General features: G+C 43.6%; 1 protein-coding gene across 1 annotated transcript in view; it reads left to right on the top strand.

Annotated features, from left to right (window-relative positions):
- CCDC183 (coiled-coil domain containing 183) overlaps positions 1-23,087 on the top strand; it is an 893,120-nt gene that overhangs the window by 355,941 nt on the left and 514,092 nt on the right. The window contains exon 6 of the mRNA XM_069612154.1: positions 2,558-2,680. Coding sequence (XP_069468255.1) covers positions 2,558-2,680 — 123 coding nt within the window. The remainder of the gene's footprint in view (positions 1-2,557; positions 2,681-23,087) is intronic.

The following is a 23,087-nucleotide window of genomic DNA, read 5'->3' as shown; positions in this document are numbered from 1 at the left end:
GAGCCCTATGGGGCAGAAATGGGAATGAGGAAGGGCAATGGCAGAAGGGGGATTTACCGCCCCTCCAACCTTGGAATGGGGCGGTAAATCCCCTTTCCGCCAAGGCGGTGCCGGTATTTTACCGGCATGAGCCATGGCGCTAATAGCGCCATGGCTTACCGCCTTCCGTGTAATGAGGCCCTTAGACGTATAAAAACTTTCATCAAATGCAAACCTCACATTGTCCATGTTCATACATACAGGAGGCATGTAAAACGTGCATTTCATATGACTTTACACCAAACACTCTTAAGGCCTAATTATAATTGTTCTTTTATAAAGCCTTAATATAACGCGAGTGGTTTCTAAGCGCAGGATCGGGACTCACACCTGTGTTGCGCTCCGTTTGTCTTGCTTCCGAGACAAGCATGTTGCCCCTGAGCTATCCTTCCTCATACACCCACTGCACCCATATGATGGAAACGCAACACTTATACAGCACATACTCATATGCCAGACACTCACATACCAAACTCTCATGCACCACTCATACACCATATAGTCATGAGCCATACTCTGATATGCTACACTCATACACCATTCACAAAATGGACATAAACACATTCTACATAAACAAGTATCAGATTGTAGCCGGTCAGATAGCACAGTGAGCTCAGTGCTTGACCCTGATATCTGTGGGCAGCCTGCTGTGGCAGGTTCGAATCCCGGCAGGGTCAACTCACTCTTTCATCTTTCTGAGGTCCATAAATTGAGTACCACTCTGTGGGATAATAATGTCTTCTGTTATTTCAGTGGATCACACGACATTTCCCATACGTTCAAATGCACAGTGCAATTCGGTCATGCACCGTACAGTCGTGTGATACACGGATGCAGCATACATTCATAAGCCATGCACTGATTTACCATACACTCATACAACATACACTTACACGACGTATAGGCATACACTATACGTCATGCCCACCTAAAAAAACACTGAAATAAATATAAAAAAACATTTAAAAGAGATAAGTTTGATCTAACCTAAAGTAAAGTTTACAAAGAGTAGGAATACCAACATACAAACACGCACTGCACACCACTACAAATTTAACTATGACACTTGGAGTGTAAGCACTCACCCATAAGATTACAAATCTTACATCAGTACAATGATTCAAGTGAGTGTTCAAATGAGTGTCCTTGTCAAAGCCAGTAAGTTCTTGAGAGACAATCATGATCCGAGCCTGTCTGGCATTGTTCATTCTTACACATGCCTGCATGCTCCATTTCATTCGGGAGAAACCAGCTTCTTTGCATTTTGGAACGTGTAGTCCTGGATTTATACTTGAGAAATCCAGGAATGTAAGTCTCAGAATGCAAAGAAAAAATTAGAAAAGATTAGCCGCTCGCCCTTGAAATGGAGCATGTTGGAATGTACGGAAAAGAGAGCTGTGGAAACATATTGCTGCCCTTTACCATTCTTTCAAACAAAAATAATACAGGAATGGATTATACAGAATGTCCCCGCATGAACTTCATACCGCCCCCCGCGGTCCTTTTTTGCAGGTGATTTCTAATGCAATGTAGACCTCAATGGAATCCAGGGGTGTGCAATTCCCATTCTATGAGCCTCGCTACAGGTTTGACGATATTAGCCCCAGTATTACTGCCAAACTGAACAACTGGCAACCTCATGATTTTAGGATTGATTTTTAAGTAAAGTTTATTCCCCATTTTATTTAATTATTTATTTAAAAAACATTTATATAGCGCACCTAACCCTCGGGCATCTGGGCGCTTGTGCATAAGAATATGGTTACCGCCAGTTACATTTTAGTCTTGTGCTTAAGGAGATGGTTCCATCCAGTTACTTTTCATGCTTAGTCCAAATTCAGATGTGCTTGGTTGGGTACAAGGTGCAAGTATAGTTGCAGGTACGTTATACTATAGTTACGTTTGAGGCTTAGTCCATATCCAAGCAAATAAACAAAATACACCAAATTATTCCTAGATCCCTTAGAGGTGTCTCGTCTGAGGGGGCCAGGTGGGTGTTTAGTGCTTAGGGGTGGGCTAGGGATGGCTTGGTTAAAGAGCAAGATTTTGAGTTTTTTGTGGAATGACCAGAGTGAAGGGTCAGTCCTTAGCTCATGGGGCATGGCATTTCAGTAGTTGGCTGCGATAACAGGGAAGCTGGAGCTTCCTGCTTTTTCTCTTTTGTATCTCTGTTTGGTCAGCTGTCACATTTGACTCCATTGGGCACATGCAGTAATACCGCATTGGGTAATTCTGCCATTGTAAAAGGAGAGTAACACCTGCACTTAAAAGCAAGTGCTTTAAACCCTATAATACTGCAGAAGCAGTAAAATAGAATTCTAAAATACCGACTTTTTTTTACCATTAACGCACAACTCATAATGAGACTTCCATGTAAGCAGCTCGAAGTTAGAATAATTGTATGCAAAGGTATTCTGGGCAGATATCTTGAAGGCCCAGATTGAGTTGACTCGTGGAATCTTCAAAGTGTATTCTTTTTGTTCTGCTCTGTGACATTTGTGTCTGTCATGTCCTCCAGGAAGTGATGTGTTTCCCGTTGAGCCTAGGTGTGATGGAAAGCACACTGGCATCTTATAGCCGTGAGCTTACTTCAATGACGCAAATGGCAGATGAGGCCAACGAAACCAGAGATGAAATCACGGTAAGAACGTCAATTATGAGAAGGCTCTTCTGAAGGTTCGGGCTGCCTTATCCTTATCCATTCTTCTTCTGGTTCTTTAACTTTCCCAAATTTACTCCTTCTCTATCTCTGTCTCTGTCTCTGTCTCTGTCTCTGTCTCTGTCTCTGTCTCTCTCTCTCTCTCTCTCTCTCTCTCTCTCTCTCTCTCTGCATAAGTTTAGTTATGGTTAATTTGTGCTTTCTATTACAAAGACAATTTTGGTTCGCTTAGACAAATTGCAATAATACATTATTCAAATAATAGATTTGTACCTAAATCAATTTTTGTTTTAAATTCCTTCAAAAGAGGGATGGGAGTCTTGTAATTGAACTAAAAATGGCAACAAAAAGAGGGATACGAGGTAAACTTATTTGGGGGTCCAAAAATTGTGCTTCCCTTCAAACTCCTCATGCAATTTCTGCTCACGTGTAAAACTCTCGGCCGGTCAACACCAAACATGGTCCTGAATTAAATCTGTTTTCCTTTGGTGAAAATCCTATCGGTGTTTTAAACAAAAAAATAACATAAAAAGGTGGTAAAAACCTCTGCATATTTTCTCAGTTGGAACCACGGATGTTGGCAAACCAAAAGTATGAATTTAAATCCAAGATGTGATTAGTGGATGCCGGACCCAAACTCTTGAACCTAGCAGCCATCTGGGGTCCATTGAGGTTGGGGATTAAAGGTGCTCTCCACAAATAGCATGACAGTAGGCAATGCCCACTAGAGGCGGTAATCCACTCAGATATAGGTACAGTGCTGAAAGGGCAACGCCTGTATGCACTGCAGCTAGGGGCATGTTTTCTGGGGCATGGACATATGGGTCTTGCCCAACAGGCCCTCTTGTTAGAGGAACTGTGCCCAAGCATGGCTGCGCTCAGCATGCCAATTAGACACTGCAGTTTGGGGCACTGAGTCTGCGGCATTTTTACCCTGTGGACACTGGATATAGGGCCACTTTGCCTGCAGCACCATGCCTGCACAGCATGACAGCATTGCATGCCCTGTGTGAACTGTAGCTGGCGGAACTGGGCCTAGAAATGGCTGCAAGCCATACTCTGATGCCATGCCTGTAGGAGACTTGTGCTCGGGCATGAATGTAGCTCATCCCTGTGGGCACTTCTACTATGAGAATTGGCCATGTGAGCACTGTCTGTATGGCTTGACTGTAGGCATACCCAGTGCCCCGTTCCAGAAGGGAATGGCCAAGGAGCGTAAATGTAAAATGTCAGTGTTTTTCACTGCAAACATAAAGTCACTTCATATGTAGTATTTGTGGGAGATTCGTAAGCATTAACAAAATATTAATGGAGTTTACTATGTAATCTTACCAAAGACCCACTACTTTCCTTAAACATCGCTATTACTGATGCCCTATTCAGTGGTGTCAATGATCACATTTGCAATGTCATCTGGAATATCATGTGTGATGTCATGGCATTGCATTGTTTATTGATTCACATACTTTCCAATAGTCTGATTGCTCAAGTGGCATTTATTAGAAACGCTAGCGGTACCACCCAGCGTTGCACGGGTCTGTAGCCGACATACACTTGGGGGTCTGCAATAGCCTTGTTTAAGTTTTATTGTGTTCTAACTTCCTATTTTTGAAAAATCGCAAAATCATCAATCTCCCGAAATCGCCTGCTCTGATAGCACAGTGCTAGACCCCACTCCACTCCTGTGCAGGGAGAATGGGTGGGGTTGGTCAAATTTCACTATCGCCAGTACACCCCAGACTGGCATGCAGTCCTTGGGGGTCATTCCGAGTATGGCGGTAGGGGGTTAATGGCACCAGTAAGGATGCCGGTGCCGTCAGCCCCCCTACCGCCACATTGAGAGGTCCCTTAGCGGGACCCCTAAGGGGACTCAAATGGGAATGGGGAATGTTTTTTGAAATGGGGACTTACCGGGTCCGCATAGGTCGGAATGTCCCGGTAAGTCCCCATTCCGATTAACCGGACCCAGACCTGAGTTTGGAGGTAGCCATGGTGCTAATCGGAATGACCCCCCTTGTGTCCTAACTTCCTATTTTTGGAACTGTCGCAAAATTGTCAATCACCTGAAATCGCCCATACTGATAGCACAGGGCCGACCCCGACCTGTGCTTGGTGAATGGGTGGGTTTGATCATATTTCACTAGTACACCCCAGACTGGTATGCCAACTTCGAGCCAACATTTCAGCCCACCAACTGTTGTGTTACTGGAGCCAACAATCGCAAAATGGTCAATCTCCCGAAACCGCCTATACTGAAAGCACAGGGCCGGACCCCACCCTGTGCAGTGCAAATGGGAGGGGTTGGTCAAATTTCACTATCGCCAGTATACCCCAGACTAGCATGCCGATCTTGTGTCCTAACTTCCTATTTTTGGAAGTCGCAAAATCGTCAATCTCCCGAAATCGCCTATACTGATAGCATAGGGCCGACCCCGCCCTGTGAGGGGTGACTGGGTGGGGTTGGTCAAATGTTACCATCACCAGTACACCCCAGATTGGTATGCCAACTTTTCAGCCTACCAACAGTTGAGTTACTGGATTCAACAATCGCAAAACTGGCAATCTCCCAAAACCATCTATACTGATAGCACAGGCCCAGACCCCACCCTGTGAAGGGCAAAAAGGGTGGGGTTGGTCAAATTTCACAATCGCCAGTACACCCCAGACTGGTAATCCGATCTTGGGGCGAAATTTCAGCCCACCAACTGTTACGGGGCTGGAGCCAAACCTGAACGTACAAACACGCTTTCACAAATATATATGGAGAGTTTGGCCCTCATTATAAGTTTGCCAGTATCCTTGCTGTAATTCTGGCAGGATACCATCCAACGGTAATACTGTTAGCGGCATTCAATCCGGTGGAATGTCCACTGGATTCCGAGTACCGGTAATGGTGATAAATCTCGTTATATGGACTCCCACGGGAATCCATTGGGGAATTTGCCAGTATTACCAGTGCCTGTAATACCAGCGTTTTTTGCCGGTAAGGTGGCAGAATGACCCCAGCTTAGCCACTCACTCGTAGTTGGCCAGTGTGGAAACATACCCGAATATGGTAATACTGGTGCGTTAATACTGCACTTGCCAACTTATAAGGAGGGCCATTATCTTCCCCCCTATCATTTATGCATAACTTGTACAAAAGGTGCATGTCCCTTTAAACAATGCGCACCACATCCAGCCTACCTCTGACCAATGACCTGAGTTCCAAACACCTTTCACTACAAATCCAGATTTGTATTTGTAGTCGTTTTAACAGACTGTGGTAAGTGTTTGAGTGCTAGCTTTGTTCAGACCTTTTCCACCCACCTTTCTAGCAGGCAAGAACTTTCACATGTCCATGCAGTTTGGAATATGTCACTATTTTGTTTAATGAAGAAGTTGGGTCAGGACCCACATGAGTTTTCCACTTACTGCCTCACTCCCCACCATCATGACGAAGATGCCTTCTATATTTTCCAGGTTTTAACTTCGAGACCAGGCAGACGAATAGATAGTCTTGTCCTTTCAGCCAGTGCCTACTAAGGGAAAGCACCATCGAAATGGTTCAGAAGGAAGAAAGAGGTCAGGGGGTGTGTTGACCATATTTTTTTTTCCTTTATTTGTTTTGGTTTATTCAAACCTTTACAAAGAAATATAAACAGTAAAAAGCGATAAACATATTTCATTAAAACAGTATTTTCACAATTAATTGCATATACAATTACAATTTCATTAAAATCCAAAATACAAAGAAACACACATGAACGAATAAAGAAAAACACATACCACATCCCAAAGCATAACCGCCTTAAATGCTAATACATTTGCAATCTCATTAAGGTCCAAAATACAAAAAAAAAAAAAAAACACACATGAACGAATGAAAAAAAAAGCACATACGACCTCCCAAAATATAACCACCTTACATGCTAAACAAACATTTTAAGACCTTTTTAAGAAATGACACATTCTATATTATCCATTTAGGAACCAAGAGTACCCTCAACAATTTCTTTTTTATGTCAACACACAAGTGTTTTTCAAGAATTCGTTGACTTTTATTTTCAAGGCGATAGAAGAGCCATGAAGCATTTCAAACCAGAGTTTGTTTCTATCCACCCAGGCTGTATTAAATACAAATTGTGCAAAACTTTCCAATCTCTTCTCTCGAAGATTTGGACATTCCAGTAATAAATGTTTTAGGAATTCACCAACGCCTTTTAATTTACAGAACCAACATTCTTCGGTCCCACAAGAGCTCAACCCCTGAATGAACAGGATCTCATTTGTACTTAGGACATTAAACCTGAAGCGCATATAAGAGTTTCGAAATTTTCTTGACGGATATTTTTTCAGGTATACTTCCGGGTAAGGACGGAATTTCCAATATGACACACTATCAGAATATAACTTTGAATTTAACAAAACTACATTGTTCTCCAACCAGTCAAATACATTAACAACCTCCTTCACTTTGGGCCTGATCACGACTTGGCCGTTACCGCCGACGGTATTACCGCCGGCGGTAATAGCCCTACCGCCGAACTCCCAGCGCTAATAGCGCCGGATCACGAGTTCGGCGGTAAAGTAATTCCCCATTGAGCCCATTCGGGAATGCCCCATTCCCCATTGGGCTCAATGGGGAATTTTCGCGCTCTAACCACCGGCGGATTTCCCGCCGGCGGTAATAGCGTGAATTTTCGGCGGATTTCCCCCCAGCTCAGAGCTGGGGCGAAATCCACCGAAGCCCTGATTCGGCGGACCCTTAAATCTGGCGGTATTAGTGCTACTGCCGGATTTAAGGGTTATCGCCGAAGTCGTGATCAGGCCCTTTATCTGGAAACTTAATAAGTGTATTTACTGATAAACCTAAATCAAAGAGTTTTTTTTCACAGTCCTCTTTTAAGTTATACATAAAGTTTCCATTTGTAACATGTTTCAAATGAGCATAAATTGTACCGTTTTCAGCAACCAGACATTTTCTTAATAGAGCCAGTTTTCTATTGAACATGATACTATTGAGTGAATGCAGACCAAGTTCATATCTTATTACCTCTAGAGGAATACATTTTGGAACATAATATAATATTTTTCGCCATACCATGGACTCCAGTTGACGTAAAAAGGGCCACATGGATTTAGAGAAAAATTCACACCCATAAAACAGTCTTGGCAACACCTTGAGCCTATAGAACAGAATGCAGGGGTCAAAAGTAAACTTACCATATGTTCTTTCAATGGCTCTTATTTGATTGAGAGCCACTTTTGCTTTTTGTGTCAGGCTGGTTTTTATCACTTTACTGGAGTTACTTGAAAAAACATACCCCAACCAGGTTAGGACCGTTTGGCTTTTAATTTTTGCACCATTACAGGTCCAATATGAAAAAAAACGGGGTAGGACTTTTACAACCCATTTGAAAGATTATCGTTTTGATTGGGTTAATTTTCAGTTTTCTTTCATCAATAAACATACCAAAATCATTTATCAGCTATTGCAGGCCAATTTTTGTGCAGTCCATTAATAAGAAATCAGCAGCATATGACACCCACCTAACAGTTGAGCCTCCAATTTTAGGTCCAATTAGACCGCTAGCATCCAAGGACCTGCCTGCATTAGACACAAACAGATTAAAGAGTGTTGCAGCTAATCTGCATCCTTTTTTAAGCCCGTTCCTTTATTATTCAGCCTGACTCTAATTGTTGTTTCTGTGTAAAGATGAATAATGACATCTAGCAAGGCTTTATCTATGCCTAACATTAACAAGGCTTTCCATAATGTAGCCCTATCGACAAGATCAAAGGCGGAATTTACATCCATGGATGCAATATATAAGTGCTTCATAGCTTTTTGTTTGACCGCACTCATTAACTCAACCATCAACAATCCTCCAGCATCAGTCCCTATAGCTTTAGGAAAACCAATCTGCCTATAGTCTAATATATTGTTGTCATCAATCCACATATTAAGTTTTTCAAGTACCATACCAGCAAAAATGTTTGACTCCAAATTCATAAGTGTGGTCGGGCGATAGTTCTTGGGGCACAGATGATCACCTTTCTTGAAAAGTAACAATACATATGATACTTTCCAGTTATTTGCTATCCTCTTTTTGAGGCAAATATCCACAAATAAAAAATCCTAAATCTTAGACCACAAATCAATGTTATTTTTTAAATTAGCAAATGACAAAAGATTGGGACCCGGAGTGGAGGTAGGCTTTGCTTTTTTAATTAAGCTTTTAATGTTCAGGATTGATGTGTCCAAATGCCATATATCATCTATGAGAACCTCAGGACACAAATAGTTTTCAGGAGATTTGTATAAAGATCCAAAATACTTGGACCATACCCCAGCATCTATAGGATTCAGTTGTAAACGCTGTTGATTACATTGGTCTTTATTTATTAAAGACCAAAAACTGGTATTATTGTTCCCACGCATGGCCTCTAACATTGCCTCCCCATCTTTTTGGGCTAGCTCGCCTTTGATACTCTTAATCCAGTTCTTATATTTTTGTTTACATTGCGTAATTTTTAAACTCCTCTCAGTTTCACTCATGTCTTTTGTCTTTATATTTCTAATGGACTTTCTCATAAAGATCTTTGCTTCTTGTACAGTCTCAGCAAAAGTGTGTATGTGCACTTGATTAGATTCTGTGCTACCACTTTTCAGCACCTTGCTACGATATAACATATCTTCAAGGTAATCACCAAAATTATCGACAGAATAGCAAACCAACTTTTTCTCGTAATTTGAATATGCAAAGTCCTGTGTAATAATACGGTTCGCCTTTTCCATTTTACCACGATTCCATTTTACGTGTTTCCCATCATTGAATGCTTCAATTTGAATAGGAAAGGACAACATTAAATTATTATCCTTACTCCATGGGAGTTCCAAACTTAACATTGCATGATCGCTATTACAATTTTCTATAACTTCAAACTTTTTACAATACAATTTTTCATGGGTGGTCACAAATATATAATCTAGTATGGAACATGATCCACGAGCAGCCCAAGTTGGCAAAATGTTATAGACCGGCTCCAAGCCCCAACTCTTTCCAAAGTCCAGCCATTGACAACCTCTAGTTTTTTTATTATCCAAATTGGGCGAAAAAGCACGTATCTGATACTGTGCAGCTTTTGTAAGTGAACAATCTGCATTCAGATCACCCGCAAGTAAAATGAAACCTTGTGGGTATGAGTCAAGCCAATTGCAGATCTCTTCATTTAAATAAACAAAGAACTCCTGTAAATCACATCTATTCTCATTGCATGTATTCCAAAATACACTGAACATCAAAATATGAACAATTCCAACATCTGTTGTCAGTTGAAAACTTGCTCTTATGGCACAATCCAGCAGAAAAGAGCTGTCCAATAGTTTGATGCACGCATCAATTCTATATACCAACAACAAACCACTGCTAGGTCTACCTCTATCTTTTTTTTTTTGCAGCTAGTCCTAGGGTATTAAAACCATCGATATACAAGCCAGAGGTGACCCAAGTTTATTGCAGCAGCACAAAGTCATATTTACTAAGTTTCACACTTACTTCGGTGTCTAGCAAAAGATGTTTATAACCTCTTGTATCTCAGGACACAAGTTGAAAGTAAGACCTTGCGCTAAAGTGGTTTGGGAACAGATTTCAATTCTGCAATAGATTCTCGTAGGGAAAGTGCAAGCCAGCGCCACTCTTGCATATCCTTTAGACAGGACTTTGCTTCACTGATAACCTCAATCCCCTCATTTCGTACAGGTGGGATTTCAGATGTTCTAGTCTCAGAGGTTCCATTGTACATCTTTTTTGTCTGTAGAGGCTTATGACTGAATGTATTATTGTAGGGTATAATATCAAAGCCCCTCCTCTGTAGCGAGCCCACCTCCTTCAAGAGAAGTGCTCTAATCAGGGGAGATTTGATGATCATATCTCAGATTATGGATGAAGTCCACAAGTTGTATATCCGCCGATGTTATCAGGCAAAGTTCAGGGATTTCATTAAATAAATTCAATACATATGGTCTATTCAAGGAACTAGGACCGCCTTCCTCAAGTACATAGTACATAATTAAACTATGCTCATCTGGCCTTAAATGCCCAAGTGCCGGATCATTCTGCAGACTATGTCCCGTTGGCACGGGACCATTGTTAACGATGGGGATTCTGCATGGATTTTCAAATAGCCCATCCGTCATATAACTAGTGTCTACAAAATCCCTTGAAGATGTGTTTTCATTGGGTTCAATCAGAGCATAACCATTACCACTTGTGGCAAATTTCTTTTTTAGGATATTATCAACCATAGTTCCCAGAGTATGATCTGAAACCCCGTCAAGGCCATGACCTGTACCATTTGTAACTGCTTCTGTTTCTGGCTTGCAGGTCTGCCCACGTTCTTCATTTATAGGTCGAGAGTCTACATTTCGGGACCCGCATGATGATTGATCCAAGGTGTCAGTCAGATTATCATCATGCAGGATTTTTTTAGTAACTTTCGGCAAGGCAGCCATGTTTTCACTCAGCTTCTGTTTTTTTAAGATGTTTTCGACCAAGCAACAAACATCTTGCTCTGTAAGGCCCTTCTGGGTCTGCACACGTTCTTCATTTATGGGTCGAGAATCTGCATTCAAAGATCCGCCTGCTGGTTGAACCAAGGTTTCACTCAATTTATCTTCATGCAGGATATTTTTTGTAACTTTCGACAAAACAACCATGCTTTCACTCAGTCTCTGTTGTTTTAAAATGTTTTCAACCATACTGCAAACATCTTGCTCTGTAAGACCATTCAGAGGGGTCACACATCCAACCACCTTAGATTCATTCAACGTGACATGCTCAACCCTAGGAATATGAGTACCAGTTCTGGCTTGTATATTCAGGATTTCACTAACTACAGGACCAGAGTCATCGTATGACTGCAAATCGTCAACACAAACCACATTATCATTCATCAGGTGAGGGGGTACACAAGGTGACATGAGACCAGTTGAGGACGGTGTATTGGAGCGTGACTGCATTTCTGGATTTTTAAAGATATCAAAGATGTCGGCCACGCCTCTTTCCATACGCCTAAGATTTTTATCAATCCTGTCTGTCGCCTGTTTATGTTTTAGAGCATCTGACAGTCTATTGGCTCCCTCAGTATAATCTTTCTCAGATTTGTTTCCTATTTCAGCTGTTCCTTCACGTGATATATAATTGTTTCTTGCAGCACTAGGCATTGTATTCGCACGTGACTCATAGGGAACTTCTTTATCATTACAAAGGTCATCACAAGCAGTTTGTAGGTCTATATTTCTCATAAACTTACGCGAACTGTTGCTTAAATCCTTGGGCTGAGAAACATTTTTTTTTTCTTTTTTGCTTTTTTCGCTTGTTTTTTAGATATTTTTGTTGACACAGGCTCATTCAACATATTTCGTCCCTTCTCACTATCTTCATTACCATCTGATAGTGTAATTACATTGGACTGTTGTAAATATACTTCTTCCTGGCCCAGAATTGTGTTATCAGAAATAAGCATAGGTGCGCTTCTAACATCCTGGCCCAGGATTGTGTTGTCAGAAATAAGTATAGGTATGTCACGCTCACCTGATTCCCACGGAGGCGCAGGTCTGGCTTCGAGTGCTGATGCTTCTTCAATGGTGAAGCGCAGGACTCTGAAGATGGACTCACTGGCTCGCAGGAATATTCCCCTGTGCGTGAAAAGGGAGTATTACCTACTGACGGAGTAATGCTCAAGCCTCCCACTCCCTTCCAACCCTCCACGATACCCTTCCTCGATTCCCCGTGAAGTCTCACCTTAGGGTCAGGAAGGATGAGCTCTCCATCCTGCTTCTGATACAGGGGCGCATTGAAACCCAGTTACTTCACTGGATTGAGGTTTGATGGGAGTTCAAATAAGCTTGACTATTCAGGTAAGGTGCTGTAAGAGTTATGTAGCAAGTTCAAAAGTTCAAGCTTAATAATAATGCTCATTGTCTTATTGCAGCAAGCGCTAACGCGTATGTCTTTTTCCCCTTAGGGGCCGGGGTTCGGAATGCCGGAGATATGGCGCCGACCCGAAGTGAAACGTGCAGTTCCAGTAAATGACAGGTAAGTTCTGGATGAGCGTTCGGGTAATGTCTTTGCATTCGCTCATTCAATGTCTTCGGGCCTCATTACGACCCAGGCGGTAAGTTACCGCCTGGGTCGTACCTTTACCACCATGGCGTAAACTGTGTTTACGCCATGGTGGTTGGTGGATTTACCGCCCCATTCCGAGGTCGGCAGCGGTAAGTCCCCAATCCCCATTTACCCTTCCCCATTAATTACGGTGGCGTAATTAACACCATGGTCCCTTAGCGCCATGGATTTTAACACCTGCTAAAAGCAGGTGTTAAATCCGCCATGGCGCTAAGGGACCTCGGAATCAGGCGGTAAGGGTCGGTGCTGTTTACGCTGCCGTAAACCCCTTACCGCCTGAGTCGTAATGAGGCCCTTTGTCTTTTTTCCCCATAGGGGCCGGGGTCCGGAATGCCTGGAAGCGGCAGGACCCGAAATGAAATGGGAATTACCCAACAGGTAAGTCTTAGAAGGAAACTGAGCTTTTCCTATTCCCTTCCTTCTCTCACCTTGTGTTCTTGTCTTTTTCTCTCTAGGCTCTGGGAAGTGGCTGCGGATCTGGATGATCGCTGCTGAAGATGGAGGTGCCCAGGAAAGGTGAGTGAAATGCAGCGCTGCAGCGATCGAAGCGAAATGCTTTTAAAATGATGTCTTCCCTTTCAGGATTGTCGGTGTGATGTCTCCGTGATGCTGCTTTAGCAGGTAAGGTCTTCTTTCTCCCCAATTCTCTCTTAGCAGGTGACCCAGGATGCTGACAGGCGTGGCTGAATTCCAGAAGCAGGAGCTGACACGCGTCCAGCTGCGAGGAGCAGAACAACGCGAAGCGTGAGTTGCTGATCGGGTGTGGTTTAAAAAGCTTTGGAAGAAGTTCCAGGAATGTATCCTTCCTCCGATCAGGTATGTATCCTTCCCCGACCACACCCAGGGAAAGTAGTCCCACAGGTAAAGTAGTTCCATTCAGGCCTCAAGAGGGCCTGGACGTAGCAGCATGGTCTGCATCAGGTAAGTGCACATTAAAACACTTGAACACATGTCTAGCTTTATGAGCCTGGCGCCTAAGGTGCCAGGACAGGGGTCCAACATGAGCCTGGCGCCTAAGGCGCCAGGCCTGTGTCCAAAGGGCCCCAGCTTGGGCCCGCTGGCACTTCCCTGAGGGAAATGATGCCTCTCTCTGGGGTTGCTGGGTCGGACCTGGCTCCTTGGAGGTAGGCATCATGACAGTACCCTCCCTCAAGGTCCCTCCCAAGGTTGTTCCCTCCGGGGGTTTTGGCTTGTTCGGAAATCGCCGGTGGAACCTTTTTATTAATCGAGGTGCGTGAACATGGTTACTAGGCTCCCACGATCTCTCCTGAGGTCCATATCCCTTCCAGTCAACAAGATAGAAGAGTTTGGACTTTAACACCTTGGAGTCTAAAATGTCTTTAACTTCGAATTCTAATTCCCCTTCAATTTGAACTGGGTCTGGAGGCTTGGACAGTCGGGCCCCTGGTTGTACTGGCTTCAAAAGTGATGCATGAAAAACTGGATGAATACGCATGTTAGACGGTAAATCCAGTTTAAAGGCCACGGGATTGATTATAGCCTTGATGGGATAAGGCCCTATGAATCTGGGATTGAAGGTTCGCGGGCCCTTGAGGGGTAAATGTTTCATTGCTAGCCATACCTGATCTCCTACTTGGTAAGGAGGAGTTTTACTTCGGTGCAAATCCGCGTTTTCTTTATACTTTTTCTTGGCTTGCTGTAAATGAATTGCAGATTCTTTGAAGGATCGGGTTATTGTGGAATGCAGATGATTTACTGCGGGCATTTCCAGGGTCAGAGGTGGATCTAGATCAGAGGTCCGAGGATGGTGACCATACAAAGTATAAAAAGGAGTTTGTCCGGTTCCTGAATTGTTGTATGCATATTCTGCGATCCAAAGGATGTCTTTCCAATTTAACTCGGATTGGTGTAACATGCACCGAAAATATTGCTCAAGAGTCTGATTGGTTCTCTCGGTTTGTCCGTCGGTCTGGGGGTGGTGGCTGGTGGATAGCCGCACATCTATTTGTGCTAGTTGGCAACACTTCTTCCAAAAATGTGAGATAAATTGACTTCCACGATCCAAGACTAATATGGAAGGGAAACCATGTATGCAAACTATATTCTCCAGAAATTCCTTGGCCAAGGTGGAAGCTGAAGGCAAACCTTTTAAAGGGATTAAGTGGGCCATTTTGGAGAATAGATCCACAATTACAAGGATAGTGTTGTAACCAGCACAAGGAGGCAGGTCAGTTATAAAGTCCATTGACAAGGTGTGCCATGGTGCCGGTGGAATGTCCAAGGGTTGAAGTAGGCCGGCTGGCCTTTTCTTTTGACCCTTGTTTTGGGCGCAAATTCCGCAAGACAATAAAAAAGACTTTGGGCCTCATTACAACCTTGGTGCTAAGTGCACCAACTTTACCACCATGGTGTAAACTCTGTTTACACCATGGTGGATGGCTGATTTACCGCCCCATTCCAAGGTGAGTGGGGCGGTAAATCCCCATTTCCCATTTTCCCTTCCCCATTCCCATTTTTGCCCCATAGGACATAATGGGAGTGGGGAATGCGCTAATTACGCCGCCGTAAATTACGGCGGCGTAATTAGCACCATGGCAGGTTAGCGCCATGGATTTTAACGCCTGCTAGAAGCAGGCGTTAAAATCAGAATCAGGCGTTAAGGGTTAACGGTGGCGTTAACCCTTAACGCCTGAGTTGTAATGAGGCCCTTTATGTATTTTCTCCAAGAAGGCCACCAGAAGTGGCGTTTGATTTTTTCCTCCGTTTTAGCGATACCAGGGTGGCCTTCCATTAATGATTCATGATGATGGGCAATAACAAGTTCTTGCAATTCTTTACTAGGCAGAAACAACCGCTCCTGGAAGTAGGGTAAGTCATCCTTAACGGTGTAATGAGGACCCTTTTGACTCCATTCCAGTAAGGCTGAAGAGTCTAGAAGTTGTTTTACTTGCGTTTGGATGTCCTCAATAGTTTGAAATGAAGTTAGGCCTAAGATTCTTTGTTCCGGTATGATTGGCACAGGTTCTAAACTCGAATTGGGTTCTTCCATGCCAATCCGGGATAAGGCGTCCGCTTTACCATTCTTGCAGCCAGGGCGATAGGTAATTACAAAATCAAATTCCGCAAAGAATAGAGCCCATCGGAGTTGTCGTGAAGATTGAGCTTTGGCCGTCTTGAAATACTGTAAATTTCTGTGGTCCGTAATTACGGTGATGGTGTGTCTTGCCCCGAGAAAGTAGTGACGCCAAGCCTTGAAAGCAGATTTAATAGCCTCACAATTTGTATCTCACATTGGCAAGTTTCCTTGGAGAATGGGGTGTTTCAAAGGCTATTCCAAGAAAGTTAGAAGGGGATGTTATAGAAGTATTTAATGAATCCTTTCAGCTAGTTCATATTTCCTTAACTCACTTTCATGTAGAAAGATGAAACACTCCCAAGCCAAGATGGTGGAACACTTTCCCAGCAGTGATTGGTTTATTCTGATGCAGGCAGCATTGTGAAGTCATTTTTAATGTTCTTGATAATTCTAAACTGCCTTTCATTAAAGTTTTCATCTGGTTAGGTCATGTAATTTTTAGCTCCAGTAAATTTAAGTATATGTTACATTTACTAGTCTAGAATCTTTTGTAGTTTCCAATTCTAATTTAATAAGCAAAGAGGCAAGAAAGAAATCTAAAGTTGAAGATTTTCACCAGAACCTGTTTGCTGGGCAGCTGAAGCTTAAAAGAAGAACGGAACTAAGCTAAGTGAATTTTTCGTTTAAAAAGGGAGAAGATTCAAAGACTTTTAAGTTGAAGACGATATTAGACATCTTTTAAGCAGTGCAAATTTATGTAAAAGGAAAAAAAAAACTATTTGTTTAAAACAATAGAAAAATAAGTCATTTTTCTTTTGATGTTTAAAAGGGTTTTTTTGGCATTAACCAGGCGCGCGGATCTATTTCGCCGAGTTACTAATTCTAATTCTTGTTTTCTAACCCTCTAAATATTATTCAATGTTTTAGTTCGTTGTGCTTGGCTTCTATCGTATTTTTGCAGCGCGGTTAGAAGAAAGGATCTTTCGACGTAGCGTTAACGTCGCGGCCATTTTGGATTTATTTTTTAATGCGTCGTGAAGTGTTACGGACAGTATTTCTTCAAAGACATTCGTCTGAAGATAGCGCTTCCGAAAACGAAGTGTGTCAGTTGCGATTTCCCAGTGAGCGTGATCTGATGTAAATAATTTTCTTCAAGAAAAATATAGCGTTGAGGAAGTTTTCAAATAAGAACTCCTGCAGAGTATGAAATTTCCAGTGAACATAAAAGACACATCAGAGGTAGAAGGTATTTGACATACATTAATATCTATTTAGTGAAATAAAATAAACTGAAGCAAGATACACATTAGCTTTAGAAATAACTACATTGTTGAATATCTTTTGTTAAACTCACAGTTTTGAAAAGAAAGAAGATGTACATAGAAGAGAAGTTCGTACAGAGCATTTCAAGTAGCAACAGCATTCGCTTTGAAGCAGCCTAAGAACAAATCTAGCTTAGGCAACAGGTAACTAGAAAAATATTAAAGAGATAGAGAGAGAGTCAGAAAAGAAGTTTATAGTATTTACTTAAGGTTGTATTTTCCTTTTAGGAACTCCACTGATTTAAAAGCCATCCGGAGAAGACGGTCTGAAGTACCTGCAGTGGGAGTTCTTGTCTTTTGTTATTTTATCCATTCCCCTTTCCCCTCGGGTTTGCCTGGCCAATAGTTAAATAGAATAAAGATTGTTGAGCAGGCAGACTTAGGGGGTTTGGTGGGCCAGCTTCACTCCTGCAGGATCCTACTGCTTCAGTACCTTTGACAGTAATTGCGTAGTTGATATCAGGAGGAGAAAATTTCCTGGACCAAAAGACTACTGGGTGTAGTTGGTTAGTTTCTGGGTCTCTTTGCGACAGGACAGCTCCCATGGCCGAACTGGATGCGTCGGTTTCCACAATGTAAGGGAGATCTGGGTGCGGGTGCTTCAATATAGGTGCAGAGGTGAATTTGGTTTTCAGGTCCTGAAAGGCTTGTTCGGCCTCAAGAGTCCATTCAAAGCGTTTATTTTTCTTTAGGAGAGCTGTGATGGGTTGGACTGTTCGGGAAAATTTCGGGATGAATCTTCGATAGAAATTGGCGAAGCCGAGCATGCTCTGAACTCCCTTCACCGAGCTAGGAGATGGCCATTTGAGGATGGCGTCCACCTTTCGCGAGTCCATTCGGACTCCTTGAGGTGTCAGGATGAATCCGAGAAACTCCACTTCTGTGGTATGAAAAACGCATTTTTCGAGCTTTGCAAATAGTCTGTGCTGGCGCAATTTCTCAAGAACTGCCCTAACATGTTTTCTGTGATCGGATTCTGAAGAAGAGTACACCAGGATGTCGTCAATATAAACAATGACACAGACGTCGATAAGTTCCCGAAGAACATCATTCATAAAGTACTGAAAGGCGGCAGGTGCATTGCACAAACCGAAGGGCATCACCTGATATTCGAAGAGCCCAAATTTGGTGCGGAATGCAGTCTTCCATTTGTCGCCTTCTTTTATACGCACCAGGTGATAAGCTCCTCGGAGATCTAACTTGGTGTACACACAAGCGTCTTTCACCTGGTCGATAAGCTCAGGGATCAGGGGCAGAGGGTAACGATTCTTAATCGTTATTTGATTTAGGGTGCGATAGTCTAAACATGTTCTAAAGTCGCCCTCTTTTTTCGGCACGAAGAACAGAGCTGAGGAGACAGGAGACTTGGACGGGCGAATAAAACCATTGGCTAGGTACTGATCTAAATACTGACGCAAATGTAGGTTCTCAGGTTCCGTAAGAGCATAAATCCTACTACAAGGTAGTTGAGCATTGGGTACCAGATCGATTTGGCAATCATAGGACCGATGGGGAGGTAACGTGTTAGCCTGTTCCTTCTGAAAAACGTCTTGGAATTCTTGGTATTCTGACGGTAGCTGTACAGGGGTGGAAGTTGCTGAGGCTAGACCCATAACTGGATTTCTTGGGTAACAAGTTGGTTCACAATCAGGAAAACTTATCTTCTTTGCTCGCCAGTCAATTCTGGGATTATGTGTTTCTAACCAAGGAATTCCAAGAATTACTTGAAATTGTGGGGCCTTGATCACATCAAACACGATTGCTTCCCGATGTCCATCCTGACCCACCAGTGTCATTTCAATAGTGGAATGCGTTACAGGCCCTGAGGCTATTTCAGTTCCATCTACTGTAGTAATGACATCTTGGGTTACTTTTGGGCGGAGAGGGAGCTTAATCCTGGAAGCCAATTCACGGTCTATGTAATTTCCAATAGCTCCACTGTCGATGTATGCTTTTATAGCATGCAACAGCTGAGGCTGTTTTGGGTCCACGAGCACCATTGGCATGACAAAATGCGAGGTCAAAGAGTTTGTTTTCAAGCTCGGCAAGCGGACCCCTACGCTTGTCGGGCTAGGTCGTTTCCCGAATCAGGTGTCAATAAATCGTTATCAGTGGCTCCAACCACCTTCTTAGGTGGTTTAACCGGACAATTTCGAAGAAAGTGACCGGAAGTCCCGCAATACAGGCAAAGTTGCTTTTGCCGCCTTCTCTCTTGTTCCTTAACACCGCCGATTTGCATAGGTTCGGATACGTCGGTGGAGTTAGCGTGGGTTTTGATCGGTACTCGGGTTTCGTACTTGAACCGATCTGCTTTTCTGTTTTGAAGTCTGTGATCAAGTTGAACCACCAAGTCTATGTAGTCTGCGCAGACCTGGGGTGGATCTACTATCTGAGCTAGAACATCCTTAAGCTCTCCGCGCAGGCCTCGATGAAACAATGTGATCCTTTTGTTTTCTGGCCATCCAGTTTCCACAACCAGTCTATTAAAGGTGGCAACGTAGGACAGGAGATCCTGATTACCTTGTCGTAAGGATAGCAGTTCGTTATCAAGGGCCTGTCCTTGAGAGTGTCGAGCAAACAATCTTTCCATGCTGGCCTGGAAACCCTGAAAATTCTGGAGAATGGGATCATCCTGATTTACCAATGGAATAGACCAATCGGCAGCACTGCCACTGAGGTAAGATAGTATAAAGGCTACCTTGGTCTGATCGTTAGGGAAGGCCCCGGGTCTGCATGGAAAGTGTAAACGACATTGGTTCATAAAGACAGCATATTTCTTGGGATCCCCCGCAAAACGTTCTGGCGGGGCCAAAGGCAAGTGTTCAGGTAGATTGGTTTGTACCGGGTTATTCAAACCCATTGATGTGGAAGTACCTCCGGAATTAGGTAAAGGAGTGTGCCCTGTCTGGGCCTGCAATAACCTTTTGGCTAGGTCATCTGTTTGTTCCTTGGATAGGATCAGTTCTCTTTTGAGAGCGTTAGTCTCCTGGCGGGCTGAGTGCACTTCTGCCCGTAATTGCCCCAAAAGCTGGGCCAGCTGATCTGTCTCGGAAGTCTCCATAGCGCCCGGGTGGGAAATTGTGGGTAGGCTTCGCGTTCTGTCACGCTCACCTGATTCCCACGGAGGCGCAGGTCTGGCTTCGAGTGCTGATGCTTCTTCAATGGTGAAGCGCAGGACTCTGAAGATGGACTCACTGGTTCGCAGGAATATTCCCCTGTGCATGAAAAGGGTGTATTACCTACTGACGGAATAATGCTCAAGCCTCCCACTCCCTTCCAACCCTCCACGATACCCTTCCTCGATTCCCCGTGAAGTCTCACCTTAGGGTCAGGAAGGATGAGCTCTCCATCCTGCTTCTGATGCAGGGGCGCGTTGAAACCCAGTTACTTCACTGGATTGAGGTTTGATGGGAGTTCAAATCAGCTTGACTATTCAGGTAAGGCGCTGTAAGAGTTCTGTAGCAAGTTCAAAAGTTCAAGCTTAATAATAATGTTCATTGTCTTATTGCAGCAAGCGCTAACGCTTATGTCTTTTTCCCCTTAGGGGCCGGGGTTCGGAATGCCGGAGATATGGCGCCGACCCGAAGTGAAACGTGCAGTTCCAGTAAATGACAGGTAAGTTCTGGATGAGCGTTCGGGTAATGTCTTTGCATTCGCTCATTCAATGTCTTTGTCTTTTTTCCCCATAGGGACCGGGGTCCGGAATGCCAGAAAGCGGCAGGACCCGAAATGAAATGGGAATTACCCAACAGGTAAGTCTTAGAAGGAAACTGAGCTTTTCCTATTCCCTTCGTTCTCTCACCTTGTGTTCTTGTCTTTTTCTCTCTAGGCTCTGGGAAGTGGCTGCGGATCTGGATGATCGCTGCTGAAGATGGAGGTGCCCAGGAAAGGTGAGTGAAATGCAGCGCTGCAGCGATCGAAGCGAAATGCTTTTAAAATTATGTCTTCCCTTTCAGGATTGTCGGTGTGATGTCTCTGTGATGCTGCTTTAGCAGGTAAGGTCTTCTTTCTCTCCAATTCTCTCTTAGCAGGTGACCCAGGATGCTGACAGGCGTGGCTGAATTCCAGAAGCAGGAGCTGACACGCGTCCAGCTGCGAGGAGCAGAACAACGCGAAGCGTGAGTTGCTGATCGGGTGTGGTTTAAATAGCTTTGGAAGAAGTTCCAGGAATGTATCCTTCCACCGATCAGGTATGTATCCTTCCCCAACCACACCCAGGGAAAGTAGTCCCACAGGTAAAGTAGTTCCATTCAGGCCTCAAGAGGGCCTGGACGTAGCAGCATGGTCTGCATCAGGTAAGTGCACATTAAAACACTTGAACACATGTCTAGCTTTATGAGCCTGGCGCCTAAGGCGCCAGAACAGGGGTCCAACATGAGCCTGGCGCCTAAGGCGCCAGGACTGTGTCCAAAGGGCCCCAGCTTGGGGCTGCTGGCACTTCCCTGGGGGAAATGATGCCTGCCTCTGGGGTTGCTGGGTCGGACCTGGCTCCTTGGAGGTAGGCATCATGACAAGGTACACTTCTAGCCTCTTGAGTACTTGCTGTTAGGACACCACCACAAATGTTTTGATGCACCAAATCCGAATTTAGTGTTTTTTTATTGCATTTTTCCTCCCACTCGTTCATTATACTAGAGCACAGTTCTGGTAAGGCACTTAATGGCAGTACAATTTAATTCAGCAGTCTAGACTGCTTATTGAGCTCGATAAACATGAGCCCATTCACACTAGTATGTTCATTTTCTAGATTTACTTTAACATTATTAGAAAATTGATTGACCTCACCCTCTGTGATGGTTTCTAGATGTTTAGTGGTTCCCATTAAGGATTGATCCGCTGTACTAAAAATAGGGGGCATATTATCAAACAACAAGCTTGAATTTAGGTCACATGGTAACATATTATCAGGAACTAAGGTACTATCCACTTCATACAGGCTTTGAGAGGAAACAGGAAAAACAGTATTACACATATCTGAGGCGCTACCACAGACATTTGTACAAGGCTGTGCACTTTCAATTAAATCGTCATCTGTGTCCGACGCGCCAGGCAATACTGTCGCTACGGCCAATGCCATACTTGCATGACGTGTCAGGATTTTAGGAAGAAACGCAGCTTTCCGAATTATTTTCCCTCTGTAAACAGACATTAAGGCTAATGAAAAGGGACGTGAGCCCAACAGGATTTTCACTACGTTCTTCGTTTGTGCCTTTATTCAGATGTATTTAACACTAACATCAGAGGAGTCTTATACAGCTTGACTCAGTATCTGCCCAAGCTGTAATCAACCACCCATCTTGACGAGTGCATATATGTGCGGATAGCTAGACACAGCAAGTATGCAGTACACAACACAACCTGTGAGCGTAACTTAACGCATGTATCGATGAGCAGACTTCACAACTCTATGCCTTAGACTTAATCTTACCTCAGACTTCTAAATGTGGAGATGCATCAAAAAACCTAAGAATCTTGGACTCAGCGCATACGGGCAGAGAATGGGCAAAACAAAAAGAAAGCCTCTCAAGCCACAGCTGAACAGCAGAACAGCTACTTCCGAGCTACTTCTCGGAGCGTGCGCACAGGAGCACGCGGCCGGCCTGTTTTATTGACGCTGAGTAAAGGGGGCGTGGCTTCAGTTCACTAAAAAGAAGTAAAGTATAAAATTACAGACTATAATTCTCATTAACCAAGAATAAATAATTTAGAGAATTTAGAGTGTCCACAAATGTTCCTTTACATTGTTGAGAGAGATTAGGGGCGGGATAGGCATCGTAGGAGATCCTCTCCTCACGTAGCTCGTAGCATGTAGCCCGGAGTCTTCTGGCAGAACGCAGAACAGCTACTTCCGAGCTACT

Source organism: Ambystoma mexicanum, chromosome 8, assembly GCF_040938575.1.
Source record: "Ambystoma mexicanum isolate Mex_15411 chromosome 8, UKY_AmexF1_1, whole genome shotgun sequence".
In the NCBI taxonomy this organism is placed as follows: Eukaryota; Metazoa; Chordata; class Amphibia; order Caudata; family Ambystomatidae; genus Ambystoma; species Ambystoma mexicanum.
This window is presented reverse-complemented; position numbering and strand designations above follow the sequence as displayed.